Source organism: Trachemys scripta, chromosome 18 (assembly GCF_013100865.1).
Source record: "Trachemys scripta elegans isolate TJP31775 chromosome 18, CAS_Tse_1.0, whole genome shotgun sequence".
NCBI lineage: Eukaryota > Metazoa > Chordata > Testudines > Emydidae > Trachemys > Trachemys scripta.
In genome coordinates, this window is record NC_048315.1 from 10332011 (window position 1) to 10358234 (window position 26224).

Consider the following 26224-nt stretch of genomic DNA (forward strand, 5'->3'; position numbering starts at 1 on the left):
CCTTTCATCATTCAACCATGAGTGTGAATTTGTGTCTCACGTTGCACTGGTTGTAGTCAGTGCCGGAGAAAATGTGCACTGTTGGGAGGCTCCCAATCCTGCAGACTAGGCCCTGGGCTGCATGAGAACTGGGTTCTATTCCTGCCTCTGCTACTAGCCTGCTGGGTGACTTGAGGCAAATCACTTTACCTCCTTGTGCCTCAACTTCCCCACCTATGAAACGATTCTTCCTCCTTCGTAAAGAGCTTTGAGACTTCAGGTGAGAAGAACTACTTTACAGAATATATAGCAATATAGTTGGATTTAAGTGGACCATTACCGGTTAGGATATGAAATGACAACCAATCACAGGTTAGGAACATCAGTTCTGGGGAACAGTCACTCAGTGGGACCTTCATTCTCCATAGAATAATAGAGAAAATCTATTTTTACTATTGAGTTGTGCATCCACAAATCTACTGCTGCCTGTTACTGCTGGAAGGATTTGTTTAAGGCTCTGAGTTGTGGTGTTTAGTGTGTTAAATGACACAAAGATACTTTTGAAATAAATACAATCCGTAAACAACTCACGTTGTATGGGATATTGTATTACTTGCTTTATGGTGTAATTGAGCAGCATGTTCTGTTTTGGGATTTCAATGAGCTGTTCATGGTCAAGGCTTTGCACCAATGAACCTTACTCCGGTCAGATAAATGAAACTTCCAAAGGAGAATGTTGAGATAGACATTCTAGAATGTCTTTTTCCTCATGCACTTTGTGTTCTTAGGAGACCCAAGGGCTGCTGATAAAATTGACTAACAGATCAAAACACCCATTGGATACTTAACACACTCTTTTCTTTTTTTTCAGGATTGACAAAAAAATGCTCGCCAGTCTGAAGATCAAGTAAGTAACCAGAATTTTCTGTGATATAAAGCCATATTTGTGTGATACTCGTAAATAGGGGACCACAGTTGCAGAGCCAGAGAACTTGGGTTTCTGATCAACTAGTTTTCCCTCTGGTTTTCAATCAGTGAACCAGATTCTGCTCTCAGGTACATTGGTGTAAATTCCAAACCACTTGGTTAACGTCAGTGGGTTTGCAGTAGAGTAATTCAAATCAGAATCTTGCCTGCTGTGTATGCAAGCTTGGAAGAAGCTTACTAACAGGTAAATCTTAGATCAGCAAAACCAGGTTTTATTAGCTAAATAAAGGTGGTCTAAACATTTCCATTCTGGAAAGTTGTATGTCCAACACTGGGGTGTGCAATATTTAATTAAAAAGAGAGTACCAACTCTCCCCAACAAACTATTAAGTCAGTTCATTTTTTCAACCACTGTCTTTCCTTTTGATTTATGTCCTCTCCAGTCCATGATCCAGCCTTTTGGTGTATTTTGCATATATGTATAGAATAAGATGTGAAAGTCCTTGATTTGCAAGCATGTGAAACTGATTCATTTGTTCCCTTTTAATTTCGAGTCAGTAATATGGGTTTGTTGAGTAGCATGTTCTTGTAGTGTATAAGGATTCAGATTGGCTGGCTAGGATGACAGTGGTTAGTGACAATCACACAGTCGTACTGTGCTACACTTACTCCTTTTGAATGGTACCTTACTCCATGAGTAGTCCCATTGATTACAAGGGGACTGCTTGAAGAGTGATTTGCTACTTATGTGAGTAAAGGTGGCAGAATCTGGCCCTTATTGATTTATCTGAATACGGTTAGTTTATTTAGATGTATAGAAATGCTAAAAAATGCCCATCCACATACTCTAGGTCCCTTTGACACTACTTTATAATACACCTTATGTGCAGCTGTACAAGTGAGCCAGGCAACTTCAACTCCAATCCTTTTCCTGCCATTGATTCCCCATCTTTACAGTTCCCAGGTTTGCAACATGCCCTGATGTTCCTCAGCCTTGGGCTATTGTAGACAAGGGGAGGAGAGCGAATTCCAAAGCTGTAGGGGCGCCCCCCCCCTTTTTGGTAGCTGTTGTCCAATTACTAATAAAGTACAGTCCTTGCTTGATTAGGGTGAAACTGACCTCTGTGCAAAAGGCCCCATCACAAGACATAAACATGACTTAAATCCCATTGAAGCCCTCAAAACAGGGCTTGAATGAGGCACAGACTTCTGCACAAGAGTGAATTTTACTTTTAGAAAATGTAGGAAGGATTTCAGAGAAAAATGTCCTTAACAATGAGATCCATTAGACTGGTGAAAGGTCTCCAAAAGAAAGGGGTGGAAGCCTAGTCATTTGAATGACTTACAGCTGGACAAAGCATTGGAGAATATAGGTTCATAGGGTAAAATCCCGGATCTGTTAATTTCCATGGAGCCAGCATCCCATAGACTTTACGGCCAGTAGAGACCATTATGATGATCTAGTCTGATCTCAATATACTGTGGTCATTAGCTACTGGTGGGTTGGAGGGGAAATGGTTAGGTAAGATGAATAATTGGTCTTTTCCATCTCTGTTTTCTAGGCTACCCTCCTTTCTATAGCAGCGCTATTTTTATGCACAGCCCACTGCTTATTTTTCTTTGAAGTTCAAGGTGATTCATGTACTGAGTGATTATAATAAATACAATTACTGTCTTTTAAGTTGGTTTAAGGCAGGTACTGTATAATTTATAAACTGTCAAATTTGCTTTGGGGGGAAAAAAAAGCAACTGCATTGGCCATCGCTGACCTTTCTGGCCTAAATCTATTGACGTGTCACTTACACTGTGTGATTTCTACACCTTTATGTGCTGCGTCATGCTGTACCACTGAATAAAACGGGCCTGCTTTTTAAAAAGATGTGCCCCTCAATGGTTATAGGGTGTAGTTGGGTTGCTTAGCTTCTCCAGTGTTTCTATTGCTAGGCACAAGTTCTTTCTTTTAAATTTCATTAGGGATGGGATTTTTCAAAGGTGCACAAATCCCAGGGAACTCCACAACTCCCTTAGGCTGTTTGGAAAATCCCAGTTGAAATGTGAAGGTGTCTATCAACTTTCTGTACAGCTTCTTGCATTGCATTCAAGATAACAACCAGCTTAATTATACATGGAAGAACTTGGTCTTGGTCCTGTTATGCTGGGGTAAAAATTCATCTCTCACCCCACGCTGTATCTAGAATCTAGAAATATGAAGAGGGACAATTTGTACTCACAGTTTGAGTGCTGCTTTAGAAGACTTGTCTTGGTACTACCCCCACATGCATTTTGTTAACTTTCACTTGTCTGTTGAAAGGACCCAATGGTTCTTAGGCTCTGATCCTTATTAGGGTGCAAAATCATGGAAGGTGCAAATGTAAGTAACTACAAAAGTGTGTGAAATCTGGTCTCTCCCTGTGAAATCTGGTCTTTTGTGTGTTTGTACCCTATACTATATAGATTTCATGAGGGAGACCAGTGTTTCTCAAATTGGCATTCCTGATGCAAAAGGGAGTTGCAAGGGGGGGTCCACAAGGTTATTTTAGGGGGGTTGCAGTATTGCCAGGTTTACTTCTGTGCTGCTGCCTTCAGAGCTCGCTGGCCAGAGAGTGGCGGCTGTTGACTGAGGGCCCAGCACTGCAGGCAATAGGGCAGAAATAAGGGTGGCAATACCATACCACGCCATCCTGACTTCTGCGCTGCTGCTGGCAGAGCTCTGCCTTCAGAGTTGGGCTCCCGGCCAGCAGCTGCCCAGCTCTGAAGGCAGCGCTGCTGCCAGCAGCAGCACAAAAGTAAGGGTAGCAGTACCACAACCCCCCCCTACAATAACCTTGCCCTCCCCCTCCTCCCCCCAACAACTCAGGACCCCTACAATTACAACACCGTGAAATTCCAGATTTAAATAGCTGAAATCATGAAATTAACGATTTTTAAAATCCTATGACCATGAAATTGACCGAAATGGACCGTGAATTTGGTAGGGCCCTAATCATGGCTTTTTGTCATGAAAAGAGTGGGAACATTAGGGTAACCCGGCTATGGCGACCACAGGTCTTGTAGCCACAGTGTGAGCTAGATCTACTTTGAGCAAAGTTAGATGAGACCATGGTTAGCGTACTGGTGGCTGGTCTATGATAGCATTTCCCTGAAACTACTATTGGTGGAGCGTCACTGGTGGTAACAATGTTGGGAAGTCTTACAGAAAAGAGGCTAACAGTGACACAGCCATAGAGTGCAACAAAAAGGTGTAAAAGTAGCATTATCAATTTATTGTGTGAATGATGAATACACAGGGTAAAAGCCTAGTGCTATTACTACACACATTACAAAATGTATTTCATGGTCCTCTTTCATTATAACTATTCCTGGCCAAATTTGGATCCGCAGCACCATATGGGATACTTGCTTAAGGGCACACATCATCCTTCACTTCTTGCCTTGACAGACTGTCCAGTCACCCTGGTTAGGTTGACAGCCAGCCACTTCCTCCTGGTAAACTTCTCATGCCTTTTTGGATTTCTGTGTTATGGATAGAATTCATCACATCCTGGACATTTGCCACTTATGAGTCAGTGATCTAAAGCAATAACATTCCTAGCTCTAGGCTATTGCTGCTTGTCCTGACTCTCATTAGAGTTTTTCATCTTCTTGATAGCTAGGATTTGAACGCAATTTCCATCTACCCTCACTACTACTGTGTCAACTTTACTATTGATGAATTGGAGACCATTTCGTTTTGGAAAAATTTGAACAGGTTTTGTCTGATAGCCTTACTGAGTAACACTGACCACCGTTGGCTAGCCCATGAATTCTGCCAGTAAGTTTTGCTTTAGATCTATCCACGGTCATTCCTGTTACTTGTTTAGTCTTAGAGCAGCTACTATTACATCCCCTTTTAAAATCTAACTATCTCCACAGCCTGGGGCCTGATCCAAAGCCAATTGAAGTCACTGGAAATCTTCCCAGTGTGATTGCTGCATTGTCAGAACTATATTCTGAGAACATTTTGCCAGGGTTTTACTCTAGAGGTTTGTCAGTGAAAGCAAACAGTTGCCTCTCTCCATGTCTGAGGATATTATAAGCGCTTTGTGTCTGGGTCCACTGGCAGCCATCACCAAGACAACCCGACCTTTTCATTTCCAGGGAAGATCCTCAGGAAACTGACCAAAGAAAGCATCGCACTTCACTTAATAATAACTGGAACTATGAGCTTAGAACAGAAGAATTATAGCTGGAAATATAGGGCCTGAACTGCAAAGGGCTGAGCATCTCCTGCAAAAAACCGAGCACCCACAACTTTTCTGGGTTGCCCAGCACCTTGCAGAATAGCACACCGAGTCAGACAGAAGTGAGATGAATTGCCCAGAGGTTTGCCTAACTCCTATTGTTTACTCTCTTGTTAAGTATCCCAAATCTGCCAGAGCGAATTGAATCTACCCTAAAACAGCTCTTGCCCGTTAGACAGAAACAGCATCGGCACCTTTCCTTTGAGCTGGGGCCAGCCCTGCCGTGGCCATCGCATTAGCTAGTGTGAAGTTCAGGACCTCAAATCACTAGCTCTGCCTCATTCCCTGAAAAGAGGGTTTTCTGTGTACCCGGTGATTTCTGTGGACTTTGCCTTTTCTGCCTTGCACAAAGGATGCTGGAGAATGAAGAACTAGTGCTAAGATTGCGTTAGTAATAGCGAATATTTATGGTGCACGTATATTGTATTTGATGCAGGCCAAACCTTAAGGCCTTTCCTCAGGTCTTGATCTTGCAAAGGGATCTGATAGCATTGTGGTCCATGCTTGCAGATTCCATTACAAGATAAGAGTCTCATTCCTTATTCTGGTGATGATGCCTAGTGGGTAGGGCACTGAAGTAAGAGTCAGAAGACCTGGGGTTCTAATTCTGGTGCTGCCATTGGCCTACTGACTGGTCTTGGGCAAGTCACTTAAACTCTCTGTATCTCTGTTTTCCTTCCCACTCTTTGGTTGTCCTATCTATTTTCTTGTAAGCTGTTTGAGGCTGGGACTGTCTTACTATATGCATGTACAGTGCCTTGCACAATAGCGCTGCAATCTCAGTGGGTGCCTCTACACATTACTATAATGCAAGCAATAGTACTTGGGACATGCTCCCACTGAGTTTGAGAGAAGATATATGGGTAATTAATTGCTCTTGTATTTCCCCTAAAATCATTGCTTGCACAATTATTTTTTATTTAATGGGAAAATATGCCCAAGCCCCTTTGGGAACCTGCTGTTTGAGCCTGCAATGCCCCCCATAAATGGCCGAAAAGAAATTCAATGAATGAGCTCATCACTAGAGTTTTTTGCAGAATTAACGGGGAGGTTAAATCGGGTTCCAATGTTTATAGCTTTGAAAAAAAAAAAAGATCCCTATGGAATTTTTCCTGTGGTGCCAAGAGTGATGTAATTGTTTCTCTTGTGCTGCCTTGTGCAGGGTTGTATTTCTAGGGGCTGTGTCAATTGTTTGCTACTGACTCGAGTTTCTAGAAACAATTCGGCTACGCAAACGTATGTTTAAGCTTCTCTACCCCAACGCACCGTGCCAGTAACGATGGTACAACACTGGGCGCAGAAGGCTGCGTACGTGCTAACTATTGATATTATTTTTATTGCACCTGACCTGTGTTGTAGGCAACATTGCTAGTGATCAAAATATCAGGCCCATCTTGGGCTTCCAGCTAGGTCTGTTGAAACCTCATGGGAATGTGACTGGATGGCAAAGGAAAAGACTGAAGTAGTCACATACTTCTAGCGTTAAGGGTCTGTTTTACAGCTTGAGCAGATGATGATGAAGGGAGATAGGAAAGCCGTGTTCAGCTGTGACTACATCTACACTGGAGCTGGAAGTATAATTTCCAGCTCGGGTAGACGTACCCTCTGCACTAGCTCCGAGCAAGCTAGCGCGCTAAAACTAGCAGTGTAGCTGCAGCTGCACAGGCAGCAGGATGGGTTAGTCCCCCGTGTGTTTAGGTTTTCAGAAAGGATTGTACTCGGAGTGTGAAGTCTGTCTGGCTGCCCACCAAGACAGGGCTACTCTGCTATTTTTAGCATTCTACCTAGATCAAAGCTAGCTCAGGTATACCTGGAGGGATAGCTCAGGGTTTGAGCATTGGCCTGCTAAACCCAGGGTTGTGAGCTCAATCCTTGAGGGGGCCACTTAGGGATCTGGGGCAAAATCAGTACTTGGTCCTGCTAGTGAAGGCAGAGGGCTGGACTCGATGACCTTTCAAGGTCCCTTCCAGTTCTAGGAGATGGGATATCTCCATTAATTTAATGTAATTGTGCCTCCGGATTGCTGTGTGGACATATCCTGTGTATGAGGAGTATAAAAGCCAGATGGAGGAGATGGTTAAGTGGGGCAAAGGCATAACTGGGTGCAGCTAGGCTAAAGAAAACTTTAAAGTGAGTATGACTTGATCTCCCAAGGTGCTGAGAACGTGCAAAGCATTTAAACGTCTGTAATTTTAAATATTAAGCAACAGTAACTGGAAGAACATGAGGCCGGTGGGACTGCTCAGATGCTTTGCTGGTACAGAGCCAGAATGTTCAGCACCATGCAGAATCAAGCTCAGAATGAATATCAGAAAAATATCCTAAGGGAGGAAGCTGTTAGACTGTGAAACAGCATCACAAGGCAAGCGGTGGACGCTTCATGAAGCTAGTTACCAAAGACCAAAATGGACCAGGCCCCAGAAAACACTGTACAGAACATTAGAGAAGTTCTAGAGACGAACACTGTGGGCTGGATGGGTCCGTTCAAGGGCTGGTTGGGAAGATTTTTCTTTTTTCCTGTGAAATATTTTAATGAAATTTATTTTTTTTTGTTTCATTGACATTGTTCTTTGAAAATATCCAGGTTTTCATACACCCACAAAAACCCATTTTCCCAGGTTTTCATGTGTGAAAAAGTCACACTTTTACATTTTTTTCATTGAGAATTTTTAATGAAAATGGAAATATTTTTGTGAAAATTGGTTCAGTCATAAAGCCATTTTCTGTCAAAAATAATTTTTTTAATGGAAAATTTTCAAACACCATTTGTCTTTTCTCTCTCTTTTTTGAGTCTTAAAAAGTTAAGGTTCCCCCTTCCCCCAAAGAGGCAAGTCATCAGACTGTAAATATTGGATGACAATTTTTCACAGTGATGGAAACTGAAACTAAGGCCTGATCCAAAGCCCATGAAAAATAATGGGGATCTTTTCTCACAGACTACAATAGGATCAGGCCCATAATAAATGGAGGCTACCCGCTTCAATTTTCCATTGATCTCTGCTATATTTTGTTGGGGTGAGTGTCCTTTTCATGATTCGCTTCTGGATGGACCAGCCCATGACGTTCATTCACCGCCATGGGTTGCACAAGTGAAATTTTCATTCTTGTTACTTCTGCTTAGGGTTGGGGTTTATTATGGCAAAGCTCCCGCATCAGTTCTAAGGGCTAGTGATGTTTAACATGCTCCTCATTTCCATTTTGCATTGCTTATCAGCATCACATCTGCGTATCACTTCTGACTGAACTTCCCCTTTGAAGAAGACCGATATCTGGCATTCTTTTTTCAGAATGCATTTTTAATCACAGCAAAATGATTTGATTGTGTGATATCTTTCTCTCTCTCTCTCTGTCACATCTATACACACACACACATACGTGGACTTGTATGATATAATAGAGACCAGGCTGAGAGCAAGAGACCTCTTCTTTTTCTGCACTCAGAAATTAGGGGATTGTGCAGCTTTTCGTCTTCTCTGGTGTTATTAGCTTCAATGACGTCAGCAATCCAATTAGCTGTCTGCGGATGGGCTGAAGGAGAGGGTTAGGTCAGCCAGGCTTGTTCCCTCAAACAGCCTGCGGAGATGAATTTCTTGCAAGGAAATTGATTCTGTGTGCCTCTGAAGCCTTCAAGTCATGACAGAGAAATGAAATCGATCACCTCACGGGCGGTAGCTAAGAAATAATATTTTAAGCATTTATGAAATGTCAGCAAAGATTCATTGAATGACGACTTTCCTGGGGAGATCAGCTGCTATTAAATCACTGCATTTTTCATTGCTCTCAGATAACAGCTACTGTTAGAGACAAACACCCCTCGATTCACTGACACCCCAAGAGCATCTCTCTAGGAATCATACATGTTGGCTTCTGGAGTGAAACAATTCATTTTAGGGGCTGTTCCTTTTTGCAGGATCACAAGCAACCCAACTCTGGTTTACCAAATGTCTTAGACCATGTCTAAATGCAAAAGTTGTACCACTCTCACAATACTAGCCCCGTCTACGCTACGGCGCCTGTGCCACTCTGGCCATGTTGGCTTAGACCAGTGGTCCCCAACGCGGTGCCCGCGGGCGCCCTGGTGCCTGCTGGGGCATCTATGTGTGCATCCGCTGAAATGTCGCCGACAAGCAGTGTCATCCAGAGGCGTAGCCACCGAAAATCGGCGGCAACATCTCTGGATGATGCTGCTTGTCGGCGGCATTTCGCCAGCGACACCTATTGACGTTGCTGCTTCTCGGCGGCATTTCGGTGAACGTTCGTCCACCGGCCACGGTTCACGATGACTCGTCATGTGGCGCCCGCGAGACAAAAAAGGTTGGGGATCACTGGCTTAGACACAGCATATGCTGACAGAAGGAGGAGTTATGCTGGCCCAGTAATATCACCTCCCTGAACAACATTAGCTATGGCGACAAACACTCTTCTGTCAGCATAGTCATGTCTACGTGGGGAGTCGGGGGGAGGGTTGCCAGCATATCTGTTATTTAGGAGGTTGATTTCTCCCCTCCCCCACTCTTAGCCAACAAAGCTGTGCCGGCGTAGCTTTGTAGTGAAGACTAAGCCATAAATATAGTTAAAGCCTCTCAACTCCTTTAATTTGGATGCAGTTAGAGCAGTATAAAGGTGCCTATGTCTAGTCATTTCCGTATGGGCAGGGAACTGAGGGACCCTTTCACTGACAGAGCGGAGTCCACACCAGGGACTGTACCACCGTAACTAATTTGGGTGAAATATCACACCTTTAGCTGACCTAGTTCGACCGATACAAAATCGGGGCATAGACCAGGCCATAGAAACATCCCATCTGTTTGAAAGGATGAGCATTTTGGATAAACAGCGGTGCAATGTCTGGTGGATAAAATTCACCTGTGTGCAGAAAGGTTGCAGAGGCCTTTGCTTGTTCTCTGTATAGGGTTAAATTTCAACTTGTACAGGGGCAGGGCATGATTTTCTCTTCTGTATAAGGACTGTGATGCTCCTGGCAACGAGTCAGGCCTCCCACCTAAAAAAGGCAAGTTTTTCACACACAGAAAAGAAACCCAACAAAAGCCCTCTTCCCCCTCCTCCCCCCTGTCTAGTCTGTGTCGCATCCCATAGACTCAAGTCAACTCTCACATTCAAAGCCGCATTGTGTGACATCCAGCTGATGGGATTCGATGTGACAAATTGTCAGATAAAGGACAAGGTGACTTGCCAGGTCGCCGATGTATAAACAAAATAAAAAACCTTTCCCTGAGATATTCTACGCTGAGGATTATTTCCAAGCAAGAAACCATGACTAGAGACGTGGGGCCAGATCCTCAGCATGTGGAAATTAATGCCCCCAGACACCGACTGAGAATCTGGCCCCTGCTTCCTCGCGAACCATTAAATTGAGCTGCCTGCGATGCAGGAGAGACTGTGAGTAGCGTTTGTGCGGCTTCTCCCACAGTCGTCTCCGCTGATGATATAGTGGACCTCTTGCTCTGCATTCCTTAATGCAAACCTAAGGCTGTATTGTGGCTTTCGAAGCCATGGCTGTGTAATGAGTGGTAGCGGGTGGACTGCGGAGGAAGTAGGTGCTGAAGCAGTAATTGCGACTCCTTTCTACAGGCACAGCGTGTGCTCTTTTCCCCTCCAGCGTGGCCTCAGGCTGCCTGGTGTTCCCTGTCTGGGTTTTCTAGCATTGACAGTGGTGCTACTGGGATGGCTTCCATCTTGGTTGATACACCAGAGGCCTCCAGAGCTAGAAGCATGAGCTAGAGTGTCCAGACTCGCTTGGTGGGACTGTAACAGACTCCCATCCTCTGCAGATCAGGCACAGAGGGGGACAGGTAACAGACTCGCCGATGAGTTACGCTCTGACTGCTCTCTGCACTTCTACTCAGGCATCTCAACTCCCGGGAGTTTAGCTAACCCTGCCCAAAGGGCGAGTAACGGGCTTGTTTGAGCAGCAGCCCACGTGGCCGTGTTGGGAGAGCCTGGTTGAAGGATGGTGGTGTTTGTTAGCATGGAGGTGCACTGACCCAGCTTGGGTGATCGTCCTCTTAGTGCACAGGGTCAGTTCAAACCCACGCACCACTTGTGCAGCGTGTAGGCCACGTCCTGGCCCTCTGCACCGAGGCGGGTTTGGCTCGGTATGTTTTGGTGAACACCCAAAGAAGCTTGTTTAATCCTCACTATTTGCAGCTAATTATTTTCTGAAATTCACAATACTGCCGGTTTGTGGGCAGACTGCCTCGTTAAATGTTTTCCTCTAACGTGTGCCCAGCTTGAGCCACATTAGATATTTGTATGAAGCTTTAAAAAACACCCTCTATTAAAAATAAATGATGATAATGGCAGCCTCGTAGCCGGGATGCATTTTTCTGGGCTTAGGCCATTTTTTCCCTTCTGCATTTTGCTAATAAAATGACGAGTGGCTTTATGCAAGGCAGGGCTCACTTAGAACATCAATGTTTGCTTCAAAAGTGTGTGAGTGAACAAACATTCAGCAGTTGCAGATTTTGGCCCCGATCCTGCAATTGCATCTATCCTGGCAGATCCCAGCCCCCATGTGGAACCTGTTCCAGTTAATTGGGGCTCCATGCGAGTACCAGGGTCGCATGCCTGGGTCCACTTGCAGGACTGGGGCATTACACGCTCAAGCCTTTGGGCCAGGGGCCGTCTGTTACTAACATATGTTCAGACATCACTTTGCAGAATGGGTCCCCAGCCCCGATTGATCTCTGGGTGCCATGGAGACACAATTAGTACTTAGTAATAAAGTCTCTAACTGGCAGAGTTCACCCACTGTGCAATTCCTTAGTAAAGCAGTCCCGCTCCTACTGATATCAAGGAGAGTTTTGCTATTAATTTCAATGGGAACCAGATCAGGGCTTAGTGAACAGAATGGCCCAAATGTTGGCTTCCTGAAAAAATGGCAGCACATTCTCCACAATCACAGAGCCTGATCAGTGGTGGCAGAAGCGCGCTTTGAATGTGGGGGGTGGAGCGGACTTGCTCGGCATGGGAGGGAGAGAGGGGTGTCAGGAATAGTTGGTGGAATGGGGGGGATGCTGAAACTTGGGGGTGGGTGGGTTCCTACCTGCTCCCTGGCCCTATCCTGGGTGCCGTGGCAGCTGCTGCAGCCCCTCTGGGTCCACTCTACCCTCCACCCCCTGCCCGTGTGCACAGTTTATGGGGAATAATGCACCGGGGCGGAAACATAGCTCCCTGGTCAATATTTCCATTGCGGGGTGCTAACCCCCACTTCACACTGGCCCGCCTGCTTCCACCATCCATGAGCCCAATCCTGTTAACGTTTACCACCAAGTTGTAGTGGAACTCCTCATGCCACTTAGCATAGACCAGGGCTTCTCAAACTTCGTTGCACCACGACCTCCGTCTGACAACAAAAATTACTACACGACCCCAGGAGGGAGGACCAAAGCCCCAGGTGGAGGGGTAGGGGTGAGGGGACAAAGCCCGAGCCCTGTTACCCTGGGCTGGGCCGCGGGGGACAAGGCAGAAGCCCAAAGGCTTCAGCCCCAGGCTGGGGGCCTGTAACCTGAGCCCCATGACCCAGGGCTGAAGCCTTCGGGCTTTGGCCCCAGGCAACGGGGCTCAGGCTTTGGCCCTGGACCGCAACAAGTCTAACACCAGCCCCGGCGACCCATTAAAATGGGGTTGTGGCCCACTTTGGGGTCCCGACCCACAGTCTGAGAACCGCTGGCGTAGACAATAAGTGTGTGCAGGTTCACGTCCTTATGCTGGTAAAGCTCTGGTAAAACACGCATGGCTCTGACAGACTGCCTTTTGAAGGCAGCTGTGCTGCCTTCGTATTAATGCCCGACTCCTCTGTGCTTTGTGCTTATGCCTCTTGATGATATTCCCAGCCTATAACTTTGGTTAATGTTGAAATAAATGGCTAGATGGAGATCAGGTACAAAGCTGCAATAATTGCCTCTGTGTGTGGGCAGAAGTCACATGTTCTTGCATAAAACACTGGAAAAGCAACACAACCCAATTTTGGGTGCTTAGATACTGCAGCAACGGGCACCTTAGAAACACCTAAAATAGAAACGGGAGATAGATATTTACTATATAAATAGAGCTCATGGCTGGTTAATTCTATAAGTATGCTGTCCGCAGTGCACCATTAAATTAATTATCATGCAATCTCATTAAGATCTTGAGCCCAAGACAATTGCTGAGCAAGAGGTGTTCAGAATCAAGGCCTAGATCAATGTTACTTGTGATACCAGAATATATGCTGTACTTTAGCAGATGTCAGAGGAACCTGATCTTGCTCACTAACTTCAAAGCGCGTTGAGGGTGCTCAGCACGACCCAAGTGGCATGTAACACCTCTCAGGACTAGGCCCAGAGATGTGTGAAAACAACTGTTTGTGTGACTGATGAATTTCAGGAAGTTGTGGAGTGGGGTGTGTGTGTGTGTGTGTGGTGGGGGAGAGTCAAACCCTGTTTCACTATGGGAGGGTTGGGCCTAATGGTTGGATGGAATGATTCGAGTAATGACACTTCCATTGATATCTCTCGGAAACGTGTGGTGCTGTTTCCCTTGTATGCGTGGTTTGCAGAATGCGGTTTGTTCTCGGTGCTTGAATGACACAATCATATCCCAGCTCTGTTAAAGACTGTGGGGGCCCAACGCCTCGTGTGTCTCCCTTTGAATGTTGTTATTTTTTTCAGAATTACACACACGCAACTAATGAGAGGATTATTTAAGAATCCGAATAAACTGCACCTTTACCTAAATCTTTTCTGAATGACTGGAATTCAGGAGCAGGATTAGTTCACTCCAGATAGTTATGTTGGTCCTGGAAAAAAGTGGAAAAGTCACTTTAAAATGTCTTTTTTTCCTGATATTTGCTCCCTCTGCAACAAGTCTTATTCTTTCCCCAGTTCTCTTGCAGGGAGGAAAATTGAGCTCCTTATATCTCCTGCCTCCTTTCCCAGCATGCCCTGCTGAAAGCCCTGCCAATTTCCAATCCATGTTGTTTTTCAGCCTTGTCCTGGGAAGACCGTGCTGGGAAGGCAGGTCAGACTCCAAGGCCCCAATCAGTTGCTCTGCTTAGACCATCAACTGTGGTGTCAATTAGTGCCAAATATGGTAGGGAAACTTGGGTTGTGATCACAAATCCACTTCGCCCAGGGGCAACCAGTGGGCAACTTTGTCACAACCAAAGTGGAATGGATTTGAATTGTCCGATTTAAAAGGGAATGGTAACGAGATTTGGAACCTATCTCCAGGGCCATTCTGTCTTCCAGAGGAGCTCCACTTTGGATTTGGTACAGCATGTATAAAATGAAAGCTTAAGATTAAACTAGCCTATCCTAGTAGTTTTTTTTTTATTGTTCCCTTAAATAGGAAATTACTAGTCCCCTTTAATGTATCAGGATGATGGGAATAAAAATGTGAGTCCTCTTCTTCATGAGAAATCCTTATTTTTGTGAGTCATCCCATAGAACTCAATGCGTTCTCTCCCAGCTGGGTGGAGTTTCCCTTGGCTAACCCCATGTGACTGAGAGCAAGATGGGAGAGCAGGATGACTAAGGATTTGCAGGGTCTGTTGTTTACTCATGATTAAATATTATGCAGTGTCGGCTGTTGCAGGCTCGGCAATAAAGTTATTGTAATATTTGCTTTGTGAGTCTTCAGCTCTGTGCTACCACAATACTGCATTTTTTGTTGCCTTTTGAGTGTCCCTGGGAAATGATGATGTAAATTGCATTAGTAGAACAAGAACTTGAGCGAAGAGTGAAAGAGAGAGATGTGGGTGAGCTATACCGAGTATGTGAAATCCAGCCGCTTGGGCTGGACTCACCAACCTGGGACTCGGAAATCAAATCAGCACATACAATTAAGTATTGTGTACGTATATTTAACTAGAGTAGTGGCCCAAACCTGAGGCTGCAGGCAAAGAGCGCACAGTGCAGGTTGGAGGTTTTGGTACAAAAGTGGCATAACGCACTCTTCCCCCCCCCCCCCAGCCTCCATTTGCTTCCTGTCCCAATTCTGAGGCTGCCATGTGCACAAAGGTAAGTTAGAGCAGCTTGGGGGCTGCTCTAGGGTACATCAGCTGTCTATGGGGATTGTTGCAGCATAGGAGCTCCTCAGCCATACTGTCTTTCCTCCAGCTGTATCCCCAACATTGGCAGCAGGGAGCGGGTTGATGTAGGAGCCAGGACATCGGCTCTATGACTCTAGAAGATCCACCTTCAATGGGGTTATGCTGCTGTATTCAGTTACCCCAGCTCCATGGCCAGCATGGTGCAAAACCACCACTGTCCTCTTGGTCGTCATTGGGTATCGTACCCAGGAACTTCAGAGCTAAAGCTTGAGCCTCCCCGTCCTGAGCGAAAGGCCTAATGAGGCCAAGAATTTTTTAAAAATGATCAGTGATTTTGTATACCTCAGTGTTGGGGTCCCCATTTTGAGATGCCTTTAAAGCGGCCGCATTTTCAAAAAGGGCTGAGTCCCTACCCTCTGAAAGTCAGGCCCTTCTGGTGTTGGGCACCCATATCCCTAATGCCCTTTGAAAGCCTGTCTCTTGCCTGACAGACTTGTACCCTCTGAGGATCAGGCTCAGAGGAGGATCAATAACAGAGGGTCGTAGCTGCACCCTATGATCTGGCCTGGGACCTGTAAGTAAAAATGAGGCAATTCAGACTAGAGCATAGTGTGAACCTGCGATCTGCAGAGCTAACTGTAGTAGTGGGGCATTGTTAAAAAAACTGCACCAAATGAGGAGCCTGCAGACATCAAGAATCTTGTCTTGCCCTGGTCTGTTATCCTGAGAGATGTTTTGTTATTGTTTGAATTAATAGACTCAGACACACAGGTGGCACCAGAGCTTAAAAGCATTTTTTGTCTCCCTTTTTTTTCCCCCTTCTTCTTCCAAATTTGGTTTTCATTAGTTACCATGGTAACCGCGAACATGTCTGGTGAGGGATTTGAACTTAGCGAAAATGAGTAGACATTACGAAGTGGGAGCGCTGGAGAAGAAAGGCAGATTCATACTGCTGGCGTCTTAGCAATTTGGTTGGCCTAATTTTATTAAAGTAAGCTTACCTTGCGAGGCAATTAGCGAGTGACACTCTGCATGAAGTCAAAGCGTAGTCTGGCTGCTGCATCCCGCTGGCACCCCAGCCACGGATAACCTGTCATATTCCCCATTTAGCCGTCAAAATGCACAGGAAGCTCTGGTGAGTTGTTCTTTTTTAGTGTATTATACTGCGGTGGCCTGCTGTGACACTCTAGAAAGCTTTGGAACTCTGAGAGTTGCTGAGTACACAGTTCCACCATTCCCTTTGTTTTCTGAAGGAGGATTCACAGAGGCTTAATGATCGCATTGTACAGTTTGCTGAGATGTTACAGTTCTTCATGACCCTGGGTTGAGGCCCTTGGGATACTGGGGAAGGGGAGGACTTCTGCATCTGTGTTGCAAGGGAATACTTGCAAAGACTCGGATGGCTTGTTATCTTACAGATCCAGGGAATAAAAGATCTTTTAAGGTTCACCATTGAGGACAGTGATGTTTATGGGAGAGAAAAAGGTAGCCTGTGGTCCTTCTTTGTAAATAGGACTTGGAAAATATTTTGCCCTGCGCCAAAGTGAATTTTTACATTTGATTTAAGGGCTCGTCTACACTTGAAAGTTAATTTGGATTCAGGTAAGGTGTGAATTTAGAGTGCAGTAGCTATTCCTGACTGACTCCCTGCGAGGACACTCGTATTCCGGAACAACTCCATATGTAGACAAGCCCTAAAATTGGGCCCATCTGAGAAATCGCAGACTAAGTCTCTGCTGTGCTGTCCATCTCCTTTCACTGTTAGGTGGGCAGGCCAAAAGCATCCCAAGTCACTAGGAACCCTAAAGACGATGCCATCCACTGATGGCTCCGTGGACTCTGTGAAACGAGTTTGGCAGATCTCAGTGGAGAAGTGTCCACATCACAAAAATGGTTACCAAAGTTGATACCAATTGCAGTCTCCTGTAATAAGGCAAGGACTGAATGAAGGGTTATGGAGACTGAAAAACTAAGAACAGAATGGGGTCATTGGACACAATATTAGTCTCCTTTAAAATTGCTAGGTGAACAGGAAGGCTGCACTCTCTTATGGGAAACATTTTAGCACACCGATATTTAATCTGCAAATGCAACTCCGCAAACATCTCGGTGCACAGGGACGGCTCAGAAAGATTTTTACCTTTATGCTTCACATTCTGATCAATGCAAGAGGTCAGATCTATTAACCTCGCAGGCACATTGCAAAGCCCATCTTTCTCTCTCTGCTAAGCTAGTTGCGGTGGGAGAGGGGTGGCCTGAAGTGGATATATTTATGGGCAGTCCCTTTTTTATATTGTGACTTTAAATTTAGGGGATGGGTTCCCAGAGCATTGCATGGGGCCCTATGGTTGTATTTTAAAAATCCAAATCAATAAAATAAACTAGGGGCCTACACACAACTGTACTACTGGTAATTTAGAGATGTTCAAAATTCAGATCCAGTTTTAAACTTTACATTTGGGGTGCATGGATTTGGGATTTTGGTACAGACCCATCTTTACTGTGCTCCTCATTGTTTTGTTTTCACCATTTTTTGTTGACGTACTCCATTAGTTCTCAGAGGTTAATTGTTTCTGCTCAGGTGCAGTTGCAGTGAGTGATATGAAATGTGGCTAGTCATCTGCTACAGTAATATGTAGAGGTGTGTATGGTTTGTATTGCTTTGCTTTTATGATGCTAATACTTTTCCTTAGTAACTTGAACTTGGTGTCTAGATCTTAGTGTCTAGGTCCCAGTGTCTAGATCCAAACTGATTCCTAGCATGGACCCCTCTTCCCGCAATAATACTCTGTCCCTGGGCTTGAGTATGGATGTTTAGTTTAGTCAGGGGGCTAATTAACTCCTTGCCTGTTAATTCTATATCAGGGGAGAGTAACCAGAATGGGAAGTTTGCTCTTAGCTAAAAGTGGGGTCTAAAGAGAAATCACAGGTATAAAATATAACCCCCAAAGAAAGCCAATTTCTGTTTTTCCTATAAACCATGGAGAACATCTTGCAAAATATTAATGTGGAAAGGAAGAGCCATGTACATCAAATTACCAGGAGCGTTAATGTGTGTACAAGTGAAAATTCAGATGACATATGAGTACGAATGGCTGCTGATAATGGGATCAAGAGTGCTGAAGATGGAAGCAGAGAAATATTGAGTGATTTGCTTAACCTTTATAAAGTGAAATGTGCCCAGTCTCAGGGCTTTTTAGTATTTGACGGGGAAGAGCAGAGCTAATGGCAGAAATGGGAATGATGTAGCTGAACATATTCTCCATTGGTTGTTGCAATTTTTCTGCACTCATTTCTATATTCTTGGGGGCAAGTTGGTTTGGGAGCAAGGTCTGTAGAATGGATTGTCTTGATGCAAATTCTGCTGATTTTATTACCGCCTCTCCAAGTGGGTAATTACATGCAAATGTGCCAGGCTCTGCAGTGCTTGCACAAGCATGCGTTGTGCATGTTGACTTACCTGTGGATGTGTGTGTGTACACTAAACATGGGTCCAAACCTAAACACCCTGAAACTTCGGAGAATTGTGGAATCCAGGCTGGAGGCAGATCTGAACACTGTAGCCGATCTATACTGGGCTGAACCAAAACCCTGGGTTCAAACCACTCCAAACTTTGGGGAAATTCAGGTCTGGATCTTGATCTCCAGTTTGCAGTCTGGGCCCATGTCTAGCATGTAAATATTTTGCTGGTGCGGTACTGTCAGTGACTCTTGCAAATGTAGTACCATGTGTTCTTGAACACAACAGGGTGAGAGAGGCGAGAGATGAATGATCTCTAGTGAATGATGCATAATGGGTGACTGACATTCACCTCTGTGGAGAGGGCCAGGGGAAGGTCTAAGCACCATTTGAAAAAGAATTTGGTGAAAGGCGATCCATTCTGCAGCTTCCACAACAGCCTGTCGACACTCCTCCTCCAAAATATAGTAAGGAGCAGAGCGAGTGTCTGAAACACACAGGCTGGACTAAAGTACATAACATAAAGAACATAAGAATGACCCTACTGGGTCAGACCAAGGGTCCATCCAGCCCAGTATCCTGCCTTCCGACAGTGGCCAGTGCCAGGTGCCCCAGAGGGAATGAACAGAATAGGTAATCATCAATTGATCCATCCCCTGTCGCTCATTCCCAGCTTCTGGCAAACAGAGGCTAGGGACACCATCCTGGCTAATAGCCATTGATGGACCTATTCTCCATGAATTTATCTAGTTCTTTTTTTGAACCCTGTTATGATCTTGGTCTTCACAACATCCTCTGGCAAGGAGTTCCACAGGTTGACTGTGCGTTGTGTGAAGAAATACTTCCTTTTATTTGTTTTAAACCTGCTGCCTATTAATTTCATTTGGTGACCCCTACTTCTTGTGTTGTGAGAAGTAGTAAACAACACTTCCTTATCTACTTTCTCTACACGAGTCATGATTTTATAGACCTCTATCCTATCCCCCTTAGTTGTCTCTTTTTCAAGCTGAAAAGTCCCAGTCTTATTAATCTCTCCTCATACGGAAGCCCTTTCCATACCCCTAATCATTTTTGTTGCCCTTTTCTGAACCTTTCACAATTCTAATGTATCTTTTTTGACATGGGACAACCGCATCTGCACACAGTATTCAAGATGTGGAAGTACCATGGCTTTATATAAGAGCAGCATGATATTTTCTGTCCTATTTTCTATCCCTTTCTTAATTATTCCCAGCATTCTGTTCACTTTTTTGACTGCCGCTGCACATTGAGTGGATGTTTTCAGAGAACTATTCACAATGACTCCAAGATCTCTTTCTTGAGTGGTAACTTAAGTGGTGCACATGCTCTCTACATGGGGTAAATTTCACCCTGAAACCTTATGGCATTTATTACTAAAGCCTTTAAAAGAAAATACTGAGAGAGTTAGATTTATTAAGTTGTAGGAGAATCAGAATTAATCTTTATTCAAACAGAAGGCTGGAAATTAGACATATGAATCATAAACCAATAAATCATAAAGCATCAATCTCCAACAGACAGATGACAAGCAGGCTTCATTTGTCTTTTCTCTTGTTATAATAATATATGGAGATATACCTATCTCATAGAACTGGAAGGGACCCTGAAAGGTCATCAAGTCCAGCCCCCTGCCTTCACTAGCAGGACCAAGTACTGATTTTTGCCCCAGATCCCTAAGTGGCCCCCTCAAGGATTGAACTCATAACCCTGGGTTTAGCAGGCCAATGCTCAAACCACTGAGCTATCCCTCCTGCCTGTTATTGTTTGGTTTCTGGCTGTGGAATCAGTTGAGTGAAATTTCTAGAAGAAATACCCCCCCCTCCCCTCCCCCCACACTATTATTAAATTAATTATTAAAGCCCATGGCTTAGGAGTGAGGGAAAATAGCTGCTCACGTGGGGGGGCGGTGACAGAAAGCTAGGATCTAGCCCCATATGTTGTTACATAAGTAGTGTTTCTTCATCACGTTACAGGATGGATAATTGCATAAGGCACGGGGGGAGCCAAATGGACAGCTCTGTATTTCTGCAAACACAGAGAAAAGACGGTGCATGTTTCGGCCCTGTTTAAACTGGTTATGTATTTAAAAAAATGGTTATGTATTTAAGTTTGAGATGGGTCCAAGCCAAATGCTCCGACTTGGTGGAAGGCCCTTATCTCAGTAATGGGACCATGGACTGAAAACACACTGAGGCTTTGGGTAAAGATAGGATTCATAGATGCATTCTGATCCTTGCAGCTGCCCAGATCTCTCAAGTGATGACCACCATATTGGCCAGCCCATCAGGAATTGAGCTGCAGGCCTCCAGGCGTGAATCGCTACATCTTGAGGTAAAGAGCAAGGCTCTCTGGCTGAGAACTGCAACAGACCCATCTCTGTATACTGGACATAACGTCCACTGACAAATACCCATTCATTTCAGAAAACATGGTTCCAAACAGATACGAAATTTGCAGTTTGAGCACACCTCTGTGAAACATTATCTTTTACTTAGGACTAGGGCTGGGCAATAAACATTGCTTTGGGTATGAGTCTGTGCAAACAATTTCATTGTTTCCTCCTTCATGGGGGGAGGGATAGCTCAGTGGTTTGAGCATTGGCCTGCTAAACCCAGGGTTGTGAGTTCAATTCTTGAGGGGCCACTTAGGGATCTGGGGAAAAATCAGTACTTGGTCCTGCTAGTGAAGGCAGGGGCCTGGACTTGATGACCTTGCAAGGTCCCTTCCAGTTCTATGAGATAGATAGATAGATGGATAGGTATCTCTTGACCCCTGAGTTTTCTTTTTGAGTTTCTGTTTCCAAAGAACCTAAAAGTTTAAAGCAAAACTCAGTCAGACCCTTTGAGTTTCAGCTGTTTTGCATCATGACCCAGGACCAGTGCCTAAGACGGGTGAAGCTATGAGCTTTTACACCAGCTGGGGATGTGACCCCAAAGATTTTTTCATGGTCTTAATGCCCAGCCATAAATGAATCAGCCTGATGTTCTCTTCACACTCTGCCTCGGTTTGCTCACAGGATTTGTGAGTCTTTTGATAAACCTGGGTTGTTCTGCATATGTAACAGATTCCAACACCAGGCAAGTTTCTTGTGGTTTGGGGTTTTGTCATGAGTTTCCTATTGTAAGAGAATCACACACATACACTATGAACACATTTTCTTAGACAAACCTGTACGCTAAGGTCTAAATACAGCTCATTCTGAATAGGCGCTATCCTATCTTGAGACTGCTTTAAAGCATTCCTGTTATTTCTAGTACATTTTTAATTTGATCGGTATATAAAGACCCGCCTCTACCAGGTATTCAATTTCTGCTGTTCCTTTGGGTAGTCTCTTAAAATAGATCCTCCTGTACAATAAAGAGGAGAGAAATTATTTTATTATTAGTCTTTTTATAAAACAGGAGGTTTTATTTAACACTGACTTCTAGGTCCTAATCCTCAGCTGACGTAACCAGGCAGTTCTCCTGGAGTCAATGGAGATATGCTAATTTACACCTGCTGTGGGTCTTGCCCCAAATATATCCCCATCTCAGTGTTTATAGCTCAGGAACGAGGGCTGAGGGCAGGGAGGATCTGAAGTGTAAAACTGAGTTACGGATTGCATTACAAGACCAATACCTTGCATCTTGCTATCATAGTAGTAGGATAAACCTTGTCTACATACTGGATGGGCCATCTGATGGTGACAACTCAAGTCCCGTGAGTATTAAATACACCAACACTAATAACTCTGCCTCATATCTGACTTCGGTGATTATGGGTCCACGGTTTATAAATTGATTTCTTTGTGGGCAACTGGCAAAAAGCCCAAATTTGTTGCGTTTTGTTTTTGCCCAGGGAATCTAGCACACAGCCTCATTGGTAATGACAGGCTGCATCAGCATGGCAAGGGAGGTAACCTCTGCATTCAGGGTGGGGAGATGCACAGGACTATTGGTATTGACTGCTGGACACATGTTAAATGCAGGAAGTGAAACTGACCTGAAAAATGACAAACAAGCAACATTTTGTGCTTTCAATTTGAGTTTCCAACTGCTTTCACATCAGCTGTGTCTCAACCACAATGACCAAGGACTCCACCCTGCTCGAGTAAAAGGCACCTCATCAAACCAGGGCAATATTACAGCAAACTCATTTCCTGATTTGCTCGTTAGTGTGCAAACCGTGGTAGAAACGTGCAGCATATGTGGCTTATTTCTGACGCTCTGGCTAATTGGCCAGGGGATGTGTGTTTTGAAGGGTGAAGTCTCAAAACGTGACCTTAACACTGAACTTTTCTACAGGTACAGAAAGGCTTAATCACCATATTTTACATGGGGACAGGCATGTAGTGGGTCGGAGTGAGAGATGCTGTCCTCTCTTTTCAGGCCCACAGACAGGATGAAGAACTGCTGCTAATACCAAGTAAAGGAGCAAATGCAAATACTGACTATTGTTGGAGCCATCTGATGCAAGCTGCAGGCATGGTTCAAGCTATTGAGACTGTTCTAAAGGGATGAAGCAGCAGTGGTTATATGAAGTGCTAGCTACTGCAATGTTCTTGAGAAAGCAGGGAATCCCGGATCACTTTTAATTGACTGTTATGTGGATAAACTGGATTTAGCATCTTTTCTGAGAGAGCTCCTAAACTCTGTCTCTGTCTCCAGTTTGCTTCCTTTTAGGTACCTGTAGTGTCCACAAGATGGTGCAACAGTTACTTTAAAAAAAAAAAAAAAATGAGGCGTACTAGTGGTTCTTTCTGCTGATGCAGACTAACACGGCTACCACTCTGAAACCAGTTACTGTTTAGATACCACCACCAAAAGCTCAGTGGTTTGAGCACTGGCCTGCTAAACCCAGGGTTGTGAGTTCAGTTCTTGAGGGGGCCACTTAGGGATCTGGGGCAAAATCAGTACTTGGTCCTGCTAGTGAAGGCAGGGGGCTGGACTCAATGACCTTTCAAGGTCCCTTCCAGTTCTAGGAGATAGGATATCTCCATGAATTATTTTATTTATTATTTAAAACCAAATCAGCAGCACACTGTGAGACATCTACAAATAACTAGCATCACCACTACACTGAAACTTCATTTTCCAGGGGCACGTTGGGGTAGATTTTTCTGCATTCACATGCATCTAAACTATGGGCGCACATGCCAATGGTGTGCCTACATGCCAGTCACCTCTGCGTGGCCACAGCCAGTCTCCTATATTTTGTATGGGGATCATTGAGTAAATGCTCTACTCACCAACCTATGATACAACCATTCCGCAAACTAATTTTCTCTGTGCTTTGATCTGAGATGCCACTAAGCTTTGCCCATACCCTGGTGGTTTCCATAGTAACCAACATATTGTGTTTCAGCTGGGAGCTAGCGAATGGAGACTATAAAAAGGACAAAACAGGGACAGGCGGCATAAACAAAATGCAGTATCGTAGGAGGGGTGCTAGAAGGGTTATATTGCCAGCTGCTTGGAAAATCCTGCATAACTCACTTGTACCACTAATAAGTATTGTAACCACACCACAATGGCAGCATCCCACACCTTCACCTGTTTCACCAAGGGATGGGCTTGGCCTGTATTTACTGATCTGGTTCTCAAGGCTTCAGGTTCTCTCTGTTCTGAAGGAGATCCTGCAGGGTGTATTTCACCGAATAAGGGTGAGTCCCTCCCTGCAAGTTAAATAGAATTTTAAGACTCTGGGACGGCATGCAAATACACACAGAAACAGCCATATCTATGATAATGGCAGTTAGTTTAGGGGGTTCTTGCTTTCCCCTCAAAATCTTCTAGAAATCACCACCAAAATAATTGTTTGAAAGGCAATGAAAATGCAAATTGCCTCAAAATGTCGGTCCCATATTATGCACTGTCGCCCCTACCCGCTCTCCCCCCCTCGCGGGTTGTTAAGGTTTCCAAGGATTTATTTTTGTCATGTACAATTGATAAGTTAACTGCTGATTGATATAGGGCCCTTGTGACTCTGTTGGGTTGATTTATATTTCTGGCTGAATCGATGCACTCAGATGGAAATAAAACTCACTGCCGAAACACGGGTATAAAGAATGTCAAATCATGCTGCCTGATGTAAGAGGCAAACACATTGTAAAGGGAAGAAATAGATCAGAAAAGCCAGTATGTAAGAATATTTTATACCACCAGATGGAGCTAGATCTGCTTTTGCTGGGTGTTTTTAGTAGTTGAGATTCCAAGGCCGGAAGGGCCCATTGGGATCATCTAGTCTGATCTACCTAACTAGAGTGGCCAGGTGTCCGGTTTTCGACTGGAACGCCCGGTTGAAAAGGGACCCTGGTGACTCCGGTCAGCACTGCTGACTGGACTGTTAAAAGTCCGGTCGACAGCGCAGCAAAGTTAAGGCAGGGTGCCTGCCATGTCTCCGCACAGCTCCTGGAAGCAGGGGCGTGTCACCCCTCCGGCTCCTATGCGTAGGGGCTGCCAGGGAGCTCTGCATGCTGCCCTTGCCCCAAGCACTGGCTTTGCAGCTCCCATTGGCCGGGAACCGTGTAGGAGCTGGAGGGGGGACATGCCGCTGCTTCCGGGAGCTGCTTTAGGTAAGTGCTGCCCGGACCCTGCCCCCCTGCCCCAGCCCTGATCCCGCTCCCACCCTCCTGCACCCCTCAATCCCAGCCTGGAGCACCCTCCTGCACCCCAAACTCCTCATCCACAGCCCCGCCCCAGAGCCTGCACCTCCAGCCAGTCTTGAAATAGATGTACTGCTGACCAGTCCGTTATCCCAGGGAGTGGTGTCTGTTAAAATGCTATTTAGTCAGTCTCAGTGATAACATAAAGAACACACATTTCATCCTCCCTCTGCAACTACTTATCAGGGTTCTGTTATGGTCTCTGTCATCACAATATGTGAACCCCTCGCAAAAGATGAGTGAAATCCTGGCTCTATTGGTTTGTCCTCCCCCATCCCTGTGAAATAGGGAAGTATTATTATCTCAGTGTTACAGATGGGAGACTGAGGTACAGAGGAAACAAATGACTTGCCTGCACAGGAAGTCTGTGCCAGGAATTAGGGCTGGTCAAAAATGTCTTGTTACAACTTCTATTTGAAGAAAAATTGGGTTTCAACTGAACAAAACTCTGCAGAAACTTTCTGCTTTCTGTAGAAAATTTCAACTTTTTGTTAAAAAATTGAAAACTTGCCAACTGAATTTTCATTTTTTTTTTGTCCAAAAACCTTTTGGTTTTTCAAGAAAATTGAAATGTTCTGTAGGAAAAAAAAAACTCCATTTCTCAACCAGCTGTCCCAGAATTGTACCACAAGACGATGCCTTTTTCTCTTATGCTTCTGACTTTTATTATAGACAATTTGGATCCAAATGAGCATATTGTGATAGGCCACGGTATATGATTAAGGGGGAGATAGTATCCGAGAGATTTTTTTGGCAGAGCTAGTGACCTGAATAAAAATTAGTGGTTGGGTCTTGGGAGGGGGGGTACTATTTTATTTACAAAGAACTCTTAAACTTCCCAGAATCCTTAAATTCACTTT

General features: G+C 44.7%; 1 protein-coding gene across 1 annotated transcript in view; it reads left to right on the top strand.

The window, feature by feature from the left end:
- The window catches only part of RAP1GAP2 (RAP1 GTPase activating protein 2), a 224923-nt gene that overhangs the window by 29633 nt on the left and 169066 nt on the right, over positions 1–26224 (top strand). Inside the window, exon 2 of the mRNA XM_034752610.1 lies at positions 851–886. Within this exon, the coding sequence (XP_034608501.1) occupies positions 864–886 (23 nt within the window). The 5' untranslated portion in view covers positions 851–863. The remainder of the gene's footprint in view (positions 1–850; positions 887–26224) is intronic.